The sequence below is a fragment of the Oncorhynchus masou genome, chromosome 11, assembly GCF_036934945.1.
Source record: "Oncorhynchus masou masou isolate Uvic2021 chromosome 11, UVic_Omas_1.1, whole genome shotgun sequence".
Classification (NCBI taxonomy): domain Eukaryota; kingdom Metazoa; phylum Chordata; class Actinopteri; order Salmoniformes; family Salmonidae; genus Oncorhynchus; species Oncorhynchus masou.
In genome coordinates, this window is record NC_088222.1 from 835,786 (window position 1) to 857,760 (window position 21,975).

General features: G+C 47.1%; 1 protein-coding gene across 2 annotated transcripts in view; it reads left to right on the forward strand.

The window, feature by feature from the left end:
* Positions 1-1,367: 1,367 nt before the first annotated feature.
* katnal2 (katanin p60 subunit A-like 2) overlaps positions 1,368-21,975 on the forward strand; it is a 32,350-nt gene continuing 11,742 nt past the window's right edge. For both annotated transcript variants that reach the window (XM_064977217.1, XM_064977216.1), the window contains exons 1-13: positions 1,368-1,458; positions 1,730-1,800; positions 1,898-2,064; positions 2,347-2,383; positions 2,525-2,648; positions 4,763-4,861; positions 6,455-6,517; positions 7,768-7,845; positions 8,835-8,933; positions 19,154-19,217; positions 19,338-19,456; positions 19,536-19,627; positions 20,567-20,677. In XM_064977217.1, the coding sequence (XP_064833289.1) occupies positions 1,408-1,458; positions 1,730-1,800; positions 1,898-2,064; positions 2,347-2,383; positions 2,525-2,648; positions 4,763-4,861; positions 6,455-6,517; positions 7,768-7,845; positions 8,835-8,933; positions 19,154-19,217; positions 19,338-19,456; positions 19,536-19,627; positions 20,567-20,677 (1,175 nt within the window). In that variant the 5' untranslated portion in view covers positions 1,368-1,407. The remainder of the gene's footprint in view (positions 1,459-1,729; positions 1,801-1,897; positions 2,065-2,346; positions 2,384-2,524; positions 2,649-4,762; positions 4,862-6,454; positions 6,518-7,767; positions 7,846-8,834; positions 8,934-19,153; positions 19,218-19,337; positions 19,457-19,535; positions 19,628-20,566; positions 20,678-21,975) is intronic.

Here is a 21,975-nt window from a genome sequence, read left to right on the forward strand (position 1 = left end):
GAAAACAGCCTCTTCTAGGGTGAGTAAAATGGTCAGAGTGAAGTGTTCTCTCATTTGTGTCTGGAAGTAGCTAGCAGTGTGCGCGCTGGATGCTCCAACAGCCGAAACGCTCGGGGATTTAGCAGCTGACAATCTGATAGAGCACACTCCAGAGCACACTCCAGCGTGAATTTATGAACGCCCAGACCACACTCCAGCATAAATTTACAAAGGCCCAGAGCACACTCCGGGTGTGAATTTACTAAGGCCCAGAGCACACTCCGGCACTCCGGAGTGAATTTACTAATGCACCCATAGTTGATGAGAGACTTGGTGTCTGGTTCGGTTAGGTGGCAGCAAGTAGCAACAGTACCTGTTAGGGTTGCGTAAATTCGAATCTGGTATCAGGATAAATATAACAATGAGTCACCGATTGTATACTATGTATTTTTTATTAGCTAAGTAATAAATGGCAAATGCAACTTTCGTATATACGGGCTCTCTGTCCCACCTCGCAGGGCAAACAGAGAACTGACTGGATGTATGTAAACAGTTGTTCTTATACTGTGATAGACATAGTTCCAACCCGTCTGTTGGCCTGTCACAAAAGAGGCTGGGCGTGGTTTAAACTTGCCCAGCCTATCGCAGGCACTCAGGCGGGTCCCCGCCTCTTGGAGTCCTCCCTCCTCCATGTATAGATCCTTACTGTTCTGGTATCACAGCCTAGTTATAACAGTTGCTCAGTTCCTGCTATTGTGTAGTTCAGTATTTTTCCATTTCAGTTAAACCTCATGATGACCACCCCTCCCTATCACAACTTTGTAAGATACAGCAAGTCACACCATGTGCTCAATATTGTTACATACAAACACAAGGACAAAGCATCTGCTGGGCTGTTATCTACAGTTTTGCAACATGCAGGTCACACCAGGTTACTCAGTTCTTGTCATACACAAACAGGCAAGTAGCAAGCAGTTGTTTTATCTCATAATGATGCCCCAGTGCACAAATGCAGACACGTCACACAACCAACATCAGATAATATTTAATCATATATATGCTAATGGATATAATGTAAAATACAGAATCCAATATATGGGAGAGACCCGAATCAGCTTCCAAAACGTTTGTTTGTTCGTCGCTATGGTCAGTAATGCCGCGTTCAGAACACCTGGGAACTCGGAAATCTCAGACTTCAGTGCGTTCAAAACAAATGGGAACTCGGGGAAAAAACGAGCTCCGACTGGGAAGAATCAATTTGAACGGAATTCCAACCCGGGTCTCTTTCTAGAGCTCCGACATGCCGACCTGAAGATCACTGACGTCATGATTTGGTCTCGTATGTTCCGAGTTCCCAGTTGTCTTGAACACAGCATTTTGCCCAAACCAGAAACTACAGTGTCACGCCGACAGATCGCAACATCCACAATGGAACTTTCTTATCAATCTATCAGAACCGCGAATCAAGCAAGAGAGGCGGTGAGTATTGTTTAGATCAATATGGCTTAATATACAAAGGAATCACTATATTTTTCGCATCGTGTTTGTATTAAGTAAGTTAACTTTCACAAGCTAACCAGTTAGCTAGCTAGGTGCATGAGTCATTCAGCGTCCACTGTTGCCTAGGCAATCAGTCTTGGTGCTGTGTGGTGAATATGGTGCTGGAACAGAAAGCTGATCATGTTGCAGATGTCTGGTTGTTACCTGGCTTATCATTATATTACACTGATTAACTCGTTTCTTACATTAGGATGAAATGAGAGCAGAGTCCAGAAGAAGACATCTACTCATATTAATCTTTCATCATTTAATGGAGGCAGGGTAAGTCAGTGTGATATACTGCATATCTAGTCTGATTCCTGTAAAGTAGCCTCGGTCTACAGAGGGCTCGACTTGAACATGACTATGTTGTTGACAGGTACATGGATGCTGCCAGTGCTCTGGAACAGGATACCAATGTCTGCTTCCGGCGGTTTGAAGTGTGTGACAATATAGACCTGGACACTGTGTTGATGGAGTATGAGAGTTACTACTTCATCAAGTTCCAGAGATATCCCAAACTAACCAAGAAACTGCCAGAACCAGGTTGGCGTGGCGACAGAATCTCACTTTAATCATTTAGATGTTTGTATTATTATAGTGCCATGCATCTTCAAGGATGCCCAGCCCACGTGGGCTCATAAGACACAGCATTTTCTGTAGCAAAACAACATAATAATGTATACATACACAAATACACAATTTCAATGAAAACCTATTGAAAGAGAACCTGCAGTTTCAGAGATATAGGTAATGTTGTGGTAATATATCATATCATTAATTGCTATGTGTTTTGGGTTATCTCCTGTTCATCTCTTTTCAATCTAGTTGAAAGTAGGCATGCAAGAAGTTGTGGAAAAAAGAGGTGAGCCTTTTTTCTCTGTTAAAACAAGCTTCAGAGTATGGTGTTGGATTTCTGGAATGGCTCAATATCAGTGTTCTGTGTAGCTCTTAGCTGTCTGCTGTGTTCTGTCTGTCCGTCCGTCTACCTGTCTGTGTCCTTCAGGATCCCCAGCACTGGAGGTCAGCCCCTGCCCAGAATAAACTCCTCCCACAGACCCCCCTCCAGGGGTGGAGTCAAGAAGACAGAACCCAAGATGGTGGTCAAGGACGCCAGTAAAGCTGTTGGTGTACGTTTTCACACCACTCTGTTTCAAACAATCAAATTAGTTTACTGAATGTGCTTACATTTCACTATAGACACACCAGATGGAACAGGCTGTTTGTACCATGTGACATCCCAAATGGCACTCTATTCCCTATATAGAACCCTATGGGACCTGGTCAAATATAGTGCACTATATGGGGTAGAGGTCGACCGATTAATCGGAATGGCCGGTTAATTAGGGCCGATTTCAAGTTTTCATAACAATCGGAAATCGGTATTTTTGGACACTGTTAAAAAAAAACAACTTTTACACCTTTATTTATCAAGGCAAGTCAGTTAAGAACACATTCTTATTTTCAATGACGGCCTAGGAACGGTGGGTTATCTGCCTTGTTCAGGGGCAGAACGACAGATGTTTACCTTGTCAGATCGGGGATTCGTTTTTGCAACCTTCCGGTTACTAGTCCTACGCTCTAACCACCTGCCTTACATTGCACTCCACGAGGAGCCTGCATGGCAAGCTAACCCTAACCTGTTACGTGAGGGCCGCAAGAAGCCAAGGTAAGTTACTAGATAGCATTAAACTTATCTTCTAAAAACAATCAATCTTAACATAATCACTAGTTAACTACACATGGTTGATGATAATACTAGTTTATCTAGCGTGTCCTGCATTTCATATAATCGATGAGGTGCCTGTTAATTTCTTATGGAATCACAGCCTACTTCGCCAAACAGGTGATGATTTACACTGTCGTTGCACCAAACCTAACCATAAACGTCAATGACTTTCTTTAAAATCAATACACAAGTATATATTTTTAAACATGCATATTTAGTTAATATTGCCTGCTAACATGAATTTCTTATAACATGGGAAATGGTGTCACTTCTCTTGCGTTCCGTGCAAGCAGTCAGGGTATATGCAGCAGTTTGGGCCGCCTGGCTCGTTGTGAACTGTGTGAAGTCCATTTATTCCTAACAAAGACCATAATTAATTTGCCAGAATTGCACATAATTATGACATAACATTGAAGGTTGTGCAATGTAACAGCAATATTTAGACTTCGGGATGCCACCAGTTAGATAAAATACGGAACGGTTTTGTATTTCACTGAAAGAATAAACCTTTTGTTTTCTAAATGAGTTTCCGGATTTGACTATATTAATGACCAAAGGCTCGTATTTCTGTGTGTTATTATGTTTTAATTAAGTCTATGATTTGATATTTGATAGAGCAGTCTGACTGAGCGATGGTAGGCAGCAGCAGGCTCGTAAGCATTCATTCAAACAGCACTTCCGTACGTTTGACAGCAGCTCTTCGCTGTGCTTCAAGCATTGAGCTGTTTATGATTTCAAGCCAACAACTCCCGAGATTATGCTGGTGTAACCGATGTGAAATGGTTAGCTAGTTAGCGGGGTGCGCGCTAATTGCGTTTCAATCGGTGACGTCACATGCTCTGAGACTTGGAGTAGTTGTTCCCCTTGCCCTGCAAGTGCCGCGGCTTTTGTGGAGCGATTGGTAACGATGCTTCGAGAGTGACTGTTGTCGATGTGTTCCTGGTTCGAGCCCAGGTAGGGGCGAGGAGAGGGACGGAAGCTATACTGTTACACTGGCAATACTAAAGTGCCTATAAGAACATCCAATAGTCAAAGGTATATGAAATACAAATGGTATAGAGAGAAATAGTTCTATAATTCCTATAATAATTGAAGACTCATGTTAAAAGGAACCACCAGCTTTGATATGTTCTCATGTTCTGAGCAAGGAACTGAAACGTTAGCTTTCTTACATGGCACATATTGCACTTTTACTTTCTTCTCCAACACTTTGTTTTTGCATTATTTAAACCAAATTGAACATGTTTAATTATTTATTTGAGGTAAATTGAATTTATTAATGTATTATATTAAGGTAAAAGAAAAGTAGCCATTCAGTGTTGTTGTAATTGTCATTATTACAAAAAAAAGAAGAAAATTGTCTGATTAATCAGTATCGGCTTTTTTTGGTCCTCCAATAATCGGTATCGGTATTGGCGATGAAAAATCATAATCGGTCGACCTCTAATATGGGGAATAGGGTGCCATTTGTTCCTGCTGATCACTATGATTGGCAGATATTGTTGATGGTTGCAGGAGAACGGTGGGCGCTCCTCTCCTCCAGAGCCGACAGAGTTCGGCCTGAATGTTTCTCCCATCATCAGGACCGGAGCAGGAGAAGGACAGATGAAGAAGGTAGGGAACGGAAAAACACACACACAGTTTTATACAACTAACCGCGAGAGGGGACACACAATTCAGTCCCATTCTAAATCCTATTTTTCCTAATCCTAACCGTAACCCTAGCTCCTAAACCTAACCATAACCCTAGCTCCTAAACCTAACCATAACCCTAGCTCCTAAACCTAACCATAACCCTAGCTCCTAAACCTAACCATAACCCTAGCTCCTAAACCTAATCCTAACCGTAACCCTAGCTCCTAAACCTAATCCTAACCATAACCCTAGCTCCTAAACCTAATCCTAACCATAACCCTAGCTCCTAAACCTAATCATAACCCTAGCTCCTAATCCTAACCATAACCCTAGCTCCTAATCCTAACCGTAACCCTAGCTCCTAAACCTAACCATAACCCTAGCTCCTAAACCTAACCATAACCCTAGCTCCTAAACCTAATCCTAATCCTAACCGTAACCCTAGCTCCTAAACCTAATCCTAACCATAACCCTAGCTCCTAAACCTAATCCTAACCATAAACCTAGCTCCTAAACCTAATCATAACCCTAGCTCCTAATCCTAACCATAACCCTAGCTCCTAATCCTAACCATAACCCTAGCTCCTAATCCTAACCGTAACCCTAGCTCCTAAACCTAACCATAACCCTAGCTCCTAAACCTAATCATAACCCTAGCTCCTAAACCTAACCGTAACCCTAGCTCCTAAACCTAATCCTAACCGTAACCCTAGCTCCTAAACCTAATCCTAACCATAACCCTAGCTCCTAAACCTAATCCTAACCATAACCCTAGCTCCTAAACCTAATCATAACCCTAGCTCCTAATCCTAACCATAACCCTAGCTCCTAAACCTAATCCTAACCATAACCCTAGCTCCTAAACCTAACCATAACCCTAGCTCCTAAACCTAATCATAACCCTAGCTCCTAATCCTAACCGTAACCCTAGCTCCTAAACCTAACCATAACCCTAGCTCCTAAACCTAATCCTAACCGTAACCCTAGCTCCTAAACCTAACCCTAACCGTAACCCTAGCTCCTAAACCTAATCCTAACCGTAACCGTAACCCTAGCTCCTAAACCTAATCCTAACCGTAACCCTAGCTCCTAAACCTAACCATAACCCTAGCTCCTAAACCTAATCCTAACCGTAACCCTAGCTCCTAAACCTAATCCTAACCGTAACCCTAGCTCCTAAACCTAATCCTAACCCAAGCTCCTAAACCTAATTCTAACCCTAGCTCCTAAACCTAATCCTAACCGTATAACCCAAACTCCTAAACCTAATCCTAACCGTAACCCTAGCTCCTAATCCTAACCCCAGCACCTAATCCTAACTGTAACCCTAGCTCCTAAACCTAATCCTAACCCCCCTAGAAATAACATTTAATCTTGTGGGGACAAACCAAATGTCCCCAGTTGGTCCACTTTTTGTTTGTTTACTATACTAGTGGGAACTTCTGGTCCTCACACGTATAGTTAAACACGTCCACAGATACATACACACAGTGTCAAAGTGTTTCATGAGTTTTAGCTGCTGGTATTTTTCTATGTTGATAGTCCTGTGGTTGTGTTGCTTTTCTCTATTAGGGTCAGCTGATTGACTGCAGAGGCCTTATCCAGGATGCATCCAACAGTCTGTCAGAACCCATGGTACTGTACTGACCCCTAACCCTACCGTCCAGACCCCATGATACTGTACTGACCCCCAACCCTACCGTCCAGACCCCATGATACTGTACTGACCCCTAACCCTACCGTCCAGACCCCATGATACTGTACTCTGACCCCTAACCCTACCGTCCAGACCCCATGATACTGTACTCTGACCCCTAACCCTACCGTCCAGACCCCATGATACTGTACTGACCCCTAACCCTACCGTCCAGACCCCATGATACTGTACTCTGACCCCTAACCCTACCGTCCAGACCCCATGATACTGTACTCTGACCCCTAACCCTACCGTCCAGATCCCATGGTACTTTACTCTGACCCCTAACCCTACCATCCAGACTCCATGATACTGTACTCTGACCCCTAACCCTACCGTCCAGACCCCATGGTACTGTACTCTGACCCCTAACCCTACCGTCCAGACCCCATGATACTGTACTCTGACCCCTAACCCTACCGTCCAGATCCCATAGTACTGCACTCTGACCCCTAACCCTACCGTCCAGACCCCATGATACTGTACTCTGACCCCTAACCCTACCGTCCAGACCCCATGATACTGTACTGACCCCTAACCCTACCGTCCAGACCCCATGATACTGTACTCTGACCCCTAACCTTACCGTCCAGATCCCATAGTACTGTACTCTGACCCCTAACCCTACCGTCCAGACCCCAAGGTACTGTACTCTGACCCCTAACCCTACCGTCCAGACCCCATGATACTGTACTCTGACCCCTAACCCTACCGTCCAGATCCCATAGTACTGCACTCTGACCCCTAACCCTAACGTCCAGACCCCATGATACTGTACTCTGACCCCTAACCCTACCGTCCAGACCCCATGATACTGTACTGACCCCTAACCCTACCATCCAGACCCCATGATACTGTACTCTGACCTCTAACCCTACCGTCCAGATCCCATGGTACTGTACTCTGACCCCTAACCCTACCATCCAGACCCCATGATACTGTACTCTGCCCCCTAACCCTACCGTCCAGAACCCATGGTACTGTACTGACTCCTAACCCTACCGTCCAGACCCCATAGTACAGTACTCTGACCCCTAACGTCCAGACCCCATGACACGGTACCCCCCCCCCCCCCCTTAACCCATGGTAACGTATACAGTCTGAACATATGCCATGGAAGAGCTATGGTCTGTGTGTGTAGAGCTCATTTCAAACCTCAAACCACAAAATGGTGTTCTCTTCTCTCCAGGAGCCTCTTCTGAAACCCCTCAGCGCCTTCATTGGGATGAACAGTGAGATGAGAGATCTGGCTGCTGTTATTAGCAGGGTAAGAGCTGTTAGCAGGGTAAGAGCGGTTATAAGCAGGGTAAGAGCTGTTATGAGCAGGGTAAGAGCTGTTATGAGCAGGGTAAGAGCTGTTGTTAGCAGGGTAAGAGCTGTTATGAGCAGGGTAAGAGCTGTTATGAGCAGGGAAAGAGCTGTTATTAGCAGGGTAAGAGCTGTTGTTAGCAGGGTAAGAGCTGTTATGAGCAGGGTAAGAGCTGTTATGAGCAGGGTAAGAGCTGTTATGAGCAGGGTAAGAGCTGTTATGAGCAGGGTAAGAGCTGTTATGAGCAGGGTAAGAGCTGTTATGAGCAGGGTAAGAGCTGTTATGAGCAGGGAAAGAGCTGTTATTAGCAGGGTAAGAGCTGTTATGAGCAGGGTAAGAGCTGTTATGAGCAGGGTAAGAGCTGTTATGAGCAGGGAAAGAGCTGTTATTAGCAGGGTAAGAGCTGTTATGAGCAGGGTAAGAGCTGTTATGAGCAGGGTAAGAGCTGTTATGAGCAGGGTAAGAGCTGTTATGAGCAGGGTAAGAGCTGATGTTAGCAGGGTAAGAGCTGTTGTTGGCAGGGTAAGAGCTGTTGTTAGCAGGGTAAGAGCTGTTGTTAGCAGGGTAAGAGCTGTTATGAGCAGGGTAAGAGCTGATGTTAGCAGGGTAAGAGCTGTTGTTAGCAGGGTAAGAGCTGATGTTAGCAGGGTAAGAGCTGTTGTTAGCAGGGTAAGAGCTGTTATGAGCAGGGTAAGAGCTGTTATGAGCAGGGTAAGAGCTGTTATGAGCAGGGTAAGAGCTGTTATGAGAAGGGTAAGAGCTGTTATGAGCAGGGTAAGAGCTGTTATGAGCAGGATCCTTTTTAGTTATTTTGGGAAGTCGTTGAAGACGTTCTTTTAATCCGTAATACTCAGGTGAAACACTAGAGGACTGAAGAGCTACCATTGTTTGGAATGTGTGTGTTTATTAATGAAGGTCTGAGCTCCACCCCTCTCCTCTCTCTAAAGGACATCTATTTACAGAACCCCGCTGTGCGCTGGGATGACATTATAGGCCTGCAGGCCGCCAAGCGATTGGTCAAAGAGGCTGTCGTCTACCCTATTAAGGTACAGGCCGTAAGCACCATGCTCTTTCTCTGCTGCTGTACCACTTCCATTCTACTTCTGAATATGTCCACACTAAAAGCAGTAGGAAACAAGGTGCTGTTATTCGTGAAGGTATGGCCCATCTTATGGTACGGCCCATTTTACAGTATGGTCCATCTTTTAGTACGGCACATCTTACAGTCTGGCCCATCTTACAGTACGGCCCATCTTAGAGTACGGCCCATCTTACAGTACGGCCCATCTTACAGTACGGCCCATCTTAGAGTATGGTCCATCTTACAGTATGGTCCATCTTAGAGTACTGTCCATCTTAGAGTACAGCCCATCTTAGAGTATGGCCCATCTTAGAGCATGGCCCATCTTAGAGTATGGTCCATCTTAGAGCATGGCCCATCTTAGAGCATGGCCCATCTTAGAGTATGGTCCATCTTAGAGTATGGCCCATCTTAGAGTACAGCCCATCTTAGAGTATGGCCCATCTTAGAGCATGGCCCATCTTAGAGTATGGTCCATCTTAGAGCATGGCCCATCTTAGAGCATGGCCCATCTTAGAGTATGGTCCATCTTAGAGCATGGCCCATCTTAGAGTACGGCCCATCTTAGAGTATGGCCCATCTTAGAGTATGGTCCATCTTAGAGCATGGCCCATCTTAGAGCATGGCCCATCTTAGAGCATGGCCCATCTTAGAGTATGGTCCATCTTAGAGCATGGCCCATCTTAGAGCATGGCCCATCTTAGAGCATGGCCCATCTTAGAGCATGGCCCATCTTAGAGCATGGCCCATCTTAGAGTACGGCCCATCTTACAGTACGGCCCATCTTAGAGTACTGTCCATCTTAGAGTACTGTCCATCTTAGAGTACGGCCCATCTTAGAGTATGGCCCATCTTACAGTACGGCCCATCTTAGAGTACTGTCCATCTTAGAGTACTGTCCATCTTAGAGTATGGCCCATCTTACAGTACGGCCCATCTTAGAGTACTGTCCATCTTAGAGTATGGCCCATCTTACAGTACGGCCCATCTTAGAGTATTGCCCATCTTAGAGTACGGCCCATCTTAGAGTACGGCCCATCTTAGAGTATGGCCCATCTTAGAGCATGACCCATCTTAGAGTATGGCCCATCTTAGAGTATGGCCCATCTTAGAGTACTGTCCATCTTAGAGTACTGTCCATCTTAGAGTACTGTCCATCTTAGAGTACGGCCCATCTTAGAGTATGGCCCATCTTAGAGCATGGCCCATCTTAGAGTATGGTCCATCTTAGAGTATGGCCCATCTTAGAGTATGGTCCATCTTAGAGCATGGCCCATCTTAGAGCATGGCCCATCTTAGAGCATGGCCCATCTTAGAGCATGGTCCATCTTAGAGCATGGCCCATCTTAGAGTACGGCCCATCTTACAGTACGGCCCATCTTAGAGTATGGCCCATCTTACAGTATGGTCCATCTTAAGAGTACTGTCCATCTTAGAGCATGGCCCATCTTAGAGTACGGCCCATCTTAGAGTACGGTCCATCTTAGAGCATGGCCCATCTTAGAGCATGGCCCATCTTAGAGCATGGCCCATCTTAGAGTATGGCCCATCTTTGAGTACGGCCCATCTTACAGTACGGCCCATCTTAGAGTATGGCCCATCTTACAGTATGGCCCATCTTAGAGCATGGCCCATCTTAGAGTATGGCCCATCTTAGAGCATGGCCCATCTTAGAGCATGGCCCATCTTAGAGCATGGTCCATCTTAGAGTACCGTCCATCTTAGAGTACGGCCCATCTTACAGTACGGCCCATCTTAGAGTACTGTCCATCTTAGAGTACTGTCCATCTTAGAGTACTGTCCATCTTAGAGTACTGTCCATCTTAGAGTACGGCCCATCTTAGAGTATGGTCCATCTTAGAGTACTGTCCATCTTAGAGCATGGCCCATCTTAGAGTACAGCCCATCTTAGAGTATGGCCCATCTTAGAGCATGGCCCATCTTAGAGTATGGTCCATCTTAGAGCATGGCCCATCTTAGAGCATGGCCCATCTTAGAGTATGGTCCATCTTAGAGTATGGCCCATCTTAGAGTACGGCCCATCTTACAGTACGGCCCATCTTAGAGTACTGTCCATCTTAGAGTACTGTCCATCTTAGAGCATGGCCCATCTTAGAGTACGGCCCATCTTAGAGTATGGCCCATCTTAGAGTATGGTCCATCTTAGAGCATGGCCCATCTTAGAGCATGGCCCATCTTAGAGCATGGCCCATCTTAGAGTATGGTCCATCTTAGAGCATGGCCCATCTTAGAGCATGGCCCATCTTAGAGCATGGCCCATCTTAGAGCATGGTCCATCTTACACTATGGCCCATCTTAGAGTACGGCCCATCTTACAGTACGGCCCATCTTAGAGTACTGTCCATCTTAGAGTACTGTCCATCTTAGAGTACGGCCCATCTTAGAGTACGGCCCATCTTACAGTACGGCCCATCTTAGAGTACTGTCCATCTTAGAGTACTGTCCATCTTAGAGTATGGCCCATCTTACAGTACGGCCCATCTTAGAGTACTGTCCATCTTAGAGTATGGCCCATCTTACAGTACGGCCCATCTTAGAGTACGGCCCATCTTAGAGTACGGCCCATCTTAGAGTACGGCCCATCTTAGAGTATATGGCCCATCTTAGAGCATGGCCCATCTTAGAGTATGGTCCCATCTTAGAGTATCTTAGAGGCCCATCTTAGAGTATGGTCCATCTTAGAGCATGGCCCATCTTAGAGCATGGCCCATCTTAGAGCATGGCCCATCTTAGAGTACGGTCCATCTTAGAGCATGGCCCATCTTAGAGCATGGCCCATCTTAGAGTATGGCCCATCTTAGAGGCCCATCTTAGAGTATGGTCACGGGCCCATCTTACAGTATCTTAGAGCTGGCCCATCTTAGAGTATGGCCCATCTTTTACAGTATGGCCCATCTTTTAGAGTCTTACAGTCTGGCCCATCTTACAGAGTACGCCCTTAGATCTTACAGTATGGCCCATCTTAGAGTACGGCCCATCTTAGAGTACGGCCCATTTTAGAGTATGGCCCATTTTACAGTATGGTCCATCTTTTAGTACGGCCCATCTTACAGTCTGGCCCCATCTTACAGTACGGCCCATCTTAGAGTACGGCCCATCTTAGAGTACGGCCCATCTTAGAGTACGGCCCATCTTAGAGTACGGTCCATCTTAGAGTACGGCCCATCTTAGAGTCTCTTAGAGTACGGCCCATCTTAGAGTACATCTTACAGTCTGGCCCATCTTACAGTACGGCCCATCTTACAGTCTGGCCCATCTTACAGTACGGCCCATCTTAGAGTATGGCCCATCTTAGAGTACTGTCCATCTTAGAGTACGGCCCATCTTACAGTACAGCCCATCTTAGAGTATGGCCCATTTTAGAGTATGGCCCATTTTACAGTATGGTCCATCTTTTAGTACGGCACATCTTACAGTCGGGCCCATCTTACAGTACGGCCCATCTTAGAGTACTGCCCATCTTAGAGTACGGCACATCTTACAGTCTGGCCCATCTTACAGTACGGCCCATCTTACAGTACTGCCCATCTTAGAGTACTGCCCATCTTAGAGTACGGCCCATCTTAGAGTACGGCCCATCTTAGAGTACGGCCCATCTTAGAGTATGGCCCATCTTACAGTACGGCCCATCTTACAGTACTGCCCATCTTAGAGTACTGCCCATCTTAGAGTACTGTCCATCTTAGAGTACGGCCCATCTTAGAGTACGGCCCATCTTAGAGCATGGCCCATCTTAGAGTATGGCCCATCTTAGAGTACGGCCCATCTTAGAGTACGGCCCATCTTAGAGTACGGCCCATCTTAGAGTTTGGCCCATCTTAGAGCATGGCCCATCTTAGAGCATGGCCCATCTTAGAGTACTGTCCATCTTAGAGTACGGCCCATCTTAGAGTATGGTCCATCTTAGAGTACTGTCCATCTTAAAGTACGGCCCATCTTAGAGTATGGCCCATCTTAGAGCATGGCCCATCTTAGACTACGGCCCATCTTACAGTATGGCCCATCTTACAGTACAGCCCATCTTAGAGTACTGTCCATCTTAGAGTATGGTCCATCTGAGAGTATGGCCCATCTAAGATATATCCCATTTAGCAGACGCTTTTGTCCAAAGCGACTTACAAGTCGGCTGGGGCCACTACTTTTACATATGGGTGGTCCCAGTGGGAAACGAACCCACGACGCTTGGCGTTGCAAGCGCCATGCTCTACCGACTGAGCCACACAGGACCATCTTAGAGCATGGCCCATCTTAGAGCATGGCCCATCTTAGAGTATGGCCCATCTTAGAGTACGGCCCATCTTACAGTATGGCCCATCTTACAGTACGGCCCATCTTAGAGTACGGCCCATCTTAGAGAACGGCCCATTTTACAGTATGGCCCATCTTACAGTACAGCCCATCTTTCCATCTTAGAGTACTGTCCATCTTAGAGTACAGCCCATCTTAGAGTACTGTCCATCTTAGAGTACTGTCCATCTCAGAGTACGGCCCATCTTAGAGTATGGCCCATCTTAGAGCATGGCCCATCTTAGAGCATGGCCCATCTTTGAGTATGGCCCATCTTATAATACGGCCCATCTTACAGTACGGCCCATCTTAGAGCATGGCCCATCTTAGAGCATGGCCCATCTTAGAGTATGGCCCATCTTAGAGTACCGTCCATCTTAGAGTACGGCCCATCTTAGAGTACTGTCCATCTTAGAGTATGGCCCATCTTAGAGTACCGTCCATCTTAGAGTACGGCCCATCTTAGAGTACTGTCCATCTTAGAGTATGGCCCATCTTAGAGCATGGCCCATCTTAGAGCATGGCCCATCTTAGAGTACGGCCCATCTTACAGTACGGCCCATCTTACAGTACGGCCCATCTTAGAGTATGGCCCATCTTAGAGTACGGCCCATCTTAGAGTACGGCCCATCTTAGAGTATGGCCCATCTTAGAGTACTGTCCATCTTAGAGTACAGCCCATCTTACAGTACAGCCCATCTTACAGTACGGCCCATCTTAGAGTACGGCCCATCTTAGAGTATGGCCCATTTTAGAGTGTGGCCCATTTTACAGTATGGTCCATCTTTTAGTACGGCACATCTTACAGTCTGGCCCATCTTACAGTACGGCCCATCTTAGAGTACGGCCCATCTTAGAGTACGGCCCATCTTAGAGTACGGCCCATCTTAGAGTACGGTCCATCTTAGAGTACGGCCCATCTTAGAGTACGGCACATCTTACAGTCTGGCCCATCTTACAGTACGGCCCATCTTACAGTCTGGCCCATCTTACAGTACGACCCATCTTAGAGTATGGCCCATCTTAGAGCATGGCCCATCTTAGAGTATGGCCCATCTTAGAGTACGGCCCATCTTACAGTACGGCCCATCTTAGAGTACGGCACATCTTACAGTCTGGCCCATCTTACAGTACGGCCCATCTTAGAGTATGGCCCATCTTAGAATACTGTCCATCTTAGAGTTTGGCCCATCTTAGAGTACGGCCCATCTTAGAGTATGGCCCATTTTAGAGTATGGCCCATTTTACAGTATGGTCCATCTTTTAGTACGGCACATCTTACAGTCTGGCCCATCTTACAGTACGGCCCATCTTAGAGTACGGCCCATCTTAGAGTACGGCCCATCTTAGAGTACGGCCCATCTTAGAGTACGGTCCATCTTACAGTCTGGCCCATCTTACAGTACGGCCCATCTTAGAGTACGGCCCATCTTACAGTCTGGCCCATCTTACAGTACGACCCATCTTAGAGTATGGCCCATCTTAGAGCATGGCCCATCTTAGAGTATGGCCCATCTTAGAGTACGGCCCATCTTACAGTACGGCCCATCTTACAGTACAGCCCATCTTAGAGTATGGCCCATCTTAGAGTATGGCCTATCTTACAGTACAGCCCATCTTACAGTACAGCCCATCTTACAGTACGGCCTATCTTACAGTACGGCCCATCTTACAGTACGGCCCATCTTAGAGTACGGCCCATCTTAGAGTATGGCCCATCTTAGAGTACAGCCCATCTTACAGTACAGCCCATCTTAGAGTACGGCCCATTTTACAGTATGGTCCATCTTAGAGTACAGCCCATCTTAGAGTACAGCCCATCTTACAGTACGGCCCATCTTACAGTACGGCCCATCTTAGAGTACGGCCCATCTTAGAGTATGGCCCATTTTAGAGTATGGCCCATTTTACAGTATGGTCCATCTTTTAGTACGGCACATCTTACAGTCTGGCCCATCTTACAGTACGGCCCATCTTAGAGTACGGCCCATCTTAGAGTACAGCCCATCTTAGAGTACGGCCCATCTTAGAGTACGGTCCATCTTAGAGTACGGCCCATCTTAGAGTACGGCACATCTTACAGTCTGGCCCATCTTACAGTACGGCCCATCTTAGAGTATGGCCCATCTTAGAATACTGTCCATCTTAGAGTTTGGCCCATCTTAGAGTACGGCCCATCTTAGAGTATGGCCTATCTTACTGTATGGCCTATCTTACATTACGGCCCATTTTACAGTATGGTCCATGTTAGAGTACAGCCCATCTAACAGTACAGCCCATCTTACAGTACAGCCCATCTTAGAGTATGGCCCATTTTAGAGTATGGCCCATTTTAGAGTATGGCCCATTTTAGAGTATGGTCCATCTTAGAGTACAGCCCATCTTACAGTACGGCCCATCTTAGAGTATGGTCCATCTTAGAGCATGGCCCATCTTAGAGTATGGCCCATCTTACATTACGGCCCATCTAACAGTACGGCCCATCTTACATTACGGCCCATTTTACAGTACGGCCCATCTTACAGTACGGCCCATCTTACATTACGGCCCATCTTACAGTATGGCCCATCTTAGAGTATGGTCCATCTTACAGTATGGCCCATCTTACATTACGGCTCATCTTACAGTATGGCCCATCTTAGAGTACTGTCCATCTTACAGTACGGCCCATCTTAGAGTACGGCCCATCTTTTTTTTTATTTTATTTTTTATTTCACCTTTATTTAACCAGGTAGGCTAGTTGAGAACAAGTTCTCATTTGCAACTGCGACCTGGCCAAGATAAAGCTTAGCAGTGTGAACAGACAACACAGAGTTACACATGGAGTAAACGATTAACAAGTCAATAACACAGTACAAAAAAGGCGAGTCTATATACATTGTGTGCAAAAGGTATGAGGAGGTAGGCGAATAATTACAATTTTGCAGATTAGCACTGGAGTGATAAATGATCAGATGGTCATGTACAGGTAGAGATACTGGTGTGCAAAAGAGCAGAAAAGTAAATAAATAAAAACAGTGTGGGGATGAGGTAGGTGAAAATGGGTGGGCTATTTACCAATAGACTATGTACAGCTGCAGCGATCGGTTAGCTGCTCAGATAGCACATGTTTAAAGTTGGTGAGGGAGATAAAAGTCTCCAACTTCAGGGATTTTTGCAATTCGTTCCAGTCACAGGCAGCAGAGTACTGGAACGAAAGGCGGCCAAATGAGGTGTTGGCTTTAGGGATGATCAGTGAGATACACCTGCTGGAGCGCATGCTACGGATGGGTGTTGCCATCGTGACCAGTGAACTGAGATAAGGCGGAGCTTTACCCAGCATGGACTTGTAGATGACCTGGAGCCAGTGGGTCTGGCGACGAATATGTAGCGAGGGCCAGCCGACTAGAGCATACAAGTCGCAGTGGTGGGTGGTATAAGGTGCTTTAGTGACAAAACGGATGGCACTGTGATAAACTGCATCCAGTTTGCTGAGTAGAGTGTTGGAGGCAATTTTGTAGATGACATCGCCGAAGTCGAGGATCGGTAGGATATTCAGTTTTACTAGGGTAAGTTTGGCGGCGTGAGTGAAGGAGGCTTTGTTGCGGAATAGAAAGCCGACTCTTGGTTTGATTTTCGATTGGAGATGTTTGATATGAGTCTGGAAGGAGAGTTTACAGTCTAGCCAGACACCTAGGTACTTATAGGTGTCCACATATTCAAGGTCGAAACCATCCAAGGTGGTGATGCTCGTCGGGCATGCGGGTGCAGGCAGCGATCGGTTGAAAAGTATGCATTTGGTTTTACTAGCGTAAAAGAGCAGTTGGAGGCCACGGAAGGAGTGTTGTATGGCATTGAAGCTCGTTTGGAGGTTAGATAGCACAGTATCCAAGGACGGGCCGGAAGTATATAGAATGGTGTCGTCTGCGTAGAGGTGGATCAGGGAATCGCCCGCAGCAAGAGCAACATCATTGATATATACAGAGAAAAGAGTCGGCCCAAGAATTGAACCCTGTGGCACCCCCATAGAGACTGCCAGAGGACCGGACAGCATGCCCTCCGAATTTGACACACTGAACTCTGTCTGCAAAGTAATTGGTGAACCAGGCAAGGCAGTCATCCGAAAAACCGAGGCTACTGAGTCTGCCGATAAGAATATGGTGATTGACAGAGTCGAAAGCCTTGGCAAGGTCGATGAAGACGGCTGCACAGTACTGTCTTTTATCGATGGCGGTTATGATATCGTTTAGTACCTTGAGTGTGGCTGAGGTGCACCCGTGACCGGCTCGGAAACCAGATTGCACAGCGGAGAAGGTACGGTGGGATTCGAGATGGTCAGTGACCTGTTTGTTGACTTGGCTTTCGAAGACCTTAGATAGGCAGGGCAGGATGGATATAGGTCTGTAACAGTTTGGGTCCAGGGTGTCTCCCCCTTTGAAGAGGGGGATGACTGCGGCAGCTTTCCAATCCTTGGGGATCTGAGACGATATGAAAGAGAGGTTGAACAGGCTGGTAATAGGGGTTGCGACAATGGCGGCGGATAGTTTCAGAAATAGAGGGTCCAGATTGTCAAGCCCAGCTGATTTGTATGGGTCCAGGTTTTGCAGCTCTTTCAGAACATCTGCTATCTGGATTTGGGTAAAGGAGAACCTGGAAGGGCTTGGGCGAGAAGCTGCGGTGGGGGCGGAGCTGTTGGCCGAGGTTGGAGTAGCCAGGCGCAAGGCATGGCCAGCCGTTGAGAAATGCTTGTTGAAGTTTTCGATAATCATGGATTTATCGGTGGTGACCGTGTTACCTAGCCTCAGTGCAGTGGGCAGCTGGGAGGAGGTGCTCTTGTTCTCCATGGACTTCACAGTGTCCCAGAACTTTTTGGAGTTGGAGCTACAGGATGCAAACTTCTGCCTGAAGAAGCTGGACTTAGCTTTCCTGACTGACTGCGTGTATTGGTTCCTGACTTCCCTGAACAGTTGCATATCGCGGGGACTATTCGATGCTATTGCAGTCCGCCACAGGATGTTTTTGTGCTGGTCGAGGGCAGTCAGGTCTTGAGTGAACCAAGGGCTGTATCTGTTCTTGGTTCTGCATTTTTTGAACGGAGCATGCTTATCTAAAATGGTGAGGAAGTTACTTTTAAAGAATGACCAGGCATCCTCAACTGACGGGATGAGGTCAATATCCTTCCAGGATACCCGGGCCAGGTCGATTAGGAAGGCCTGCTCACAGAAGTGTTTTAGGGAGCGTTTGACAGTGATGAGGGGTGGTCGTTTGACTGCGGCTCCGTAGCGGATACAGGCAATGAGGCAGTGATCGCTGAGATCCTGGTTGAAGACAGCGGAGGTGTATCTGGAGGGCCAGTTGGTCAGGATGACGTCTATGAGGGTGCTCTTGTTTACAGAGTTATGGTTGTACCTGGTGAGTTCCTTGATGATTTGTGTGAGATTGAGGGCATCTAGCTTAGATTGTAGGACTGCCGGGGTGTTAAGCATATCCCAGTTTAGGTCACAGTACGGCCCATCTTACAGTACGGCCTATCTAACAGTACAGCCCATCTTAGAGTATGGCCCATCTTAGAGTATGGCCCATCTTACAGTACGGCCCATCTTAGAGTACGGCCCATTTTAGAGTACGGCCCATCTTAGAGTACTGTCCATCTTACAGTACGGCCCATCTTAGAGTACAGCCCATCTTAGAGTATGGCCCATTTTACAGTATGGTCCATCTTAGAGTATGGCCCATTTTAAAGTATGGTCCATCTTAGAGTACTGTCCATCTTACAGTACGGCCCATATTAGAGTCCTGTCCATCTTACAGTATGGTCCATCTTACAGTACGGTTGCTGCTCGACATTGTAATTTGATCTGACTCTATAGAACTAACATTCCTTCATTCTGTCCTTAGTATCCACAGCTATTCACTGGCATCCTGTCTCCATGGAAAGGTCTGCTGTTATACGGACCTCCAGGTAACACCTTCACACACACCTACACACGCACACTCACCTACACACACGCACACACTCACCTACACACGCACACACACACCTACAGACACCTCCACACACACTCCTAACCTCTCCTCTCAGGTACAGGTAAGACACTGCTGGCCAAGGCTGTAGCCACAGAGTGTAACACCACCTTCTTCAACATCTCAGCCTCCAGCATTGTCAGCAAGTGGAGAGGAGACTCTGAGAAGCTGGTCAGGGTACGTGGCTGTCTGATGTCCCTGTATGAATGTTACAGACTGATGTTTATTAGTTGACATAATGCACTCTTCTCTCCAGGTGTTGTTTGAGCTGGCTCGCTACCACGCCCCTTCCACCATTTTCCTGGATGAACTGGAGTCAGTTATGAGCCAGAGAGGGACTGGAGGAGGGTGAGTTACGGAGAGAGGGAGTGGCGGAGAGAGGGGAGGGGGAGTTACGGAGAGAGGGGAGGGGCAGTTACGGAGAGAGGGGAGGGGCAGTTACAGAGAGAGGGAAGGGGGAGTTACGGAGAGAGGGGAGGGGCAGTTACAGAGAGAGGGGAGGAGGAGTTACGGAGAGAGGGCAGGGTGAGTTACGGAGAGGGGGAGGGAGAGTTACGGAGAGAGGGGAGGGTGAGTTACGGAGAGAGGAGAGGATGAGTTACGGAGAGAGGGGAGGGTGAGTTACGGATAGTGGGGAGGGTGAGTTACGGAGAGGGGGGAGGGTGAGTTACGGAGAGGGGAGGGTGAGTTACGGAGAGAGGGGAGGGTGAGTTACGGAGAGAGGGGAGGGTGAGTTACAGAGAGAGGGGAGGGTGAGTTACGGAGAGGGGAGGGTGGGTTACGGAGAGGGGGAGGGTGAGTTACGGAGAGAGGGGAGGGTGAGTTACGGAGAGAGGAGAGGATGAGTTACGGAGAGAGGGGAGGGTGAGTTACGGATAGTGGGGAGGGTGAGTTACGGAGAGAGGAGAGGGTGAATTACGGAGAGGGGAGGGTGAGTTACGAAGAGAGGGGAGGGTGAGTTACGGAGAGAGGGGAGGGTGAGTTACAGAGAGAGGGGAGGGTGAGTTACGGAGAGGGGAGGGTGGGTTACGGAGAGGGGGGAGGGTGAGTTACGGAGAGGGGAGGGTGAGTTACGGAGAGAGGGGAGGGTGAGTTACGGAGAGAGGGAGGGGGAGTTACGGAGAGAGGGAGGGGGAGTTAGTAAATGCTGCTCTCTGTGTTATAAATGCTGCTCTCTGTGTTTTTAATGCTGCTCTCTGTGTTTTTAATGCTGCTCTCTGTGTTTACTAATGCATTTATGTGTTATTAATGCTGCTCTTTGTTCTCTGTGTTGCTGTCCTGGTCCAGAGGAGAGCACGAGGGCAGCAGAAGGATGAAGACAGAGCTTTTGGTCCAGATGGATGGACTGGCCCGATCTGATGATCTGGTTTTTGTCCTGGCAGCATCTAACCTTCCCTGGTAGGTCTAACCCTAACCTTCCCTGGTAGGTCTAACCATAACCTTCCCTGGTAGGTCTAACCCTAACCTTCCCTGGTAGGTCTAACCATAACCTTCCCTGGTAGGTCTAACCATAACCCTCCCTGGTAGGTCTAACCATTACCTTCCCTGGTAGGTCTAACCCTAACATTCCCTGGTAGGTCTAACTCTAACCTTCCCTGGTAGGTCTAACCCTAATCTTCCCTGGTAGGTCTAACCCTAACCTTCCCTGGTAGGACTAACCATAACTTTCCCTGGTAGGTCTAACCATAATCTTCCCTGGTAGGTCTAACCCTAACCTTCCCTGGTAGGACTAACCCTAACTAACCTTAACCTTCCCTGGTAGGTCTAACCATAACCTTCCCTGGTAGGTCTAACCCTAACATTCCCAGGTAGGTCTAACCCTAACCTTCCCTGGTAGGTCTAACCCTAACCTTCCCTGGTAAGTCTAACCATAACCTTCCCTGGTAGGACTAACCCTAACTAACCTTAACCTACCCTGGTAGGTCTCACCCTAACCTCTCTAACACCAACCTACCCTGGTAAGACCTGGCGTTTGTCCTGGCAGTCTCTAACCTACCCTGGTAAGTCCTGGTGTTTGTCCTGGCAGTCTCTAACCTACCCCGGTGAGACCTGGCATTTGTCCTGGCAGCCTCTAACCTACCCTGGTAGGTCCTGGCATTTGTCCTGGCAGTCTCTAACCTACCCTGGTGTGTCCTGGCAGCCTCTAACCTACCCTGGTGTCATGATGTTGGCCTCTTTAGGTATAGCAAGCCCCATCCCCCTCTCCCTGCCTCACCCTTTCCTCCTTCAACTAGGTTGCTGGGTCAGAGAGACGTTGTATAGTATAGAGAGAGTATATTTTCATAGAGGACAAAGGAAATCCTTCCACCTCACAGAACTTGAGGTACGAACAAATTTCATGTTCCGGAGAAAGTATAAAAGATCTGTGAAGAATCCAGCTACGAACTGGTCCGTTTGTCACAACTTGGGGAAGCTCATGGGAGACGGTGTGGCTACATTACCACAACACTGTTTATATAATAGCCTCAGATATGAGGTTTACATCTAATTGTTGTAAAAGATGAATGAGTGAGTATGATACTGTTTGTATAATTGTGTAATATGATTTCGGACTGTTTAATGAAGAAAAATACAATTCCCTTTTGATTTGAAAAACGTATGACGTTTTTGCAATTAGACAAAATCTCATTTCTACAGGAACAAAATCATATGCTACAGGAACAACTTGATTTAGCCAAAACTAAATACGATGATGT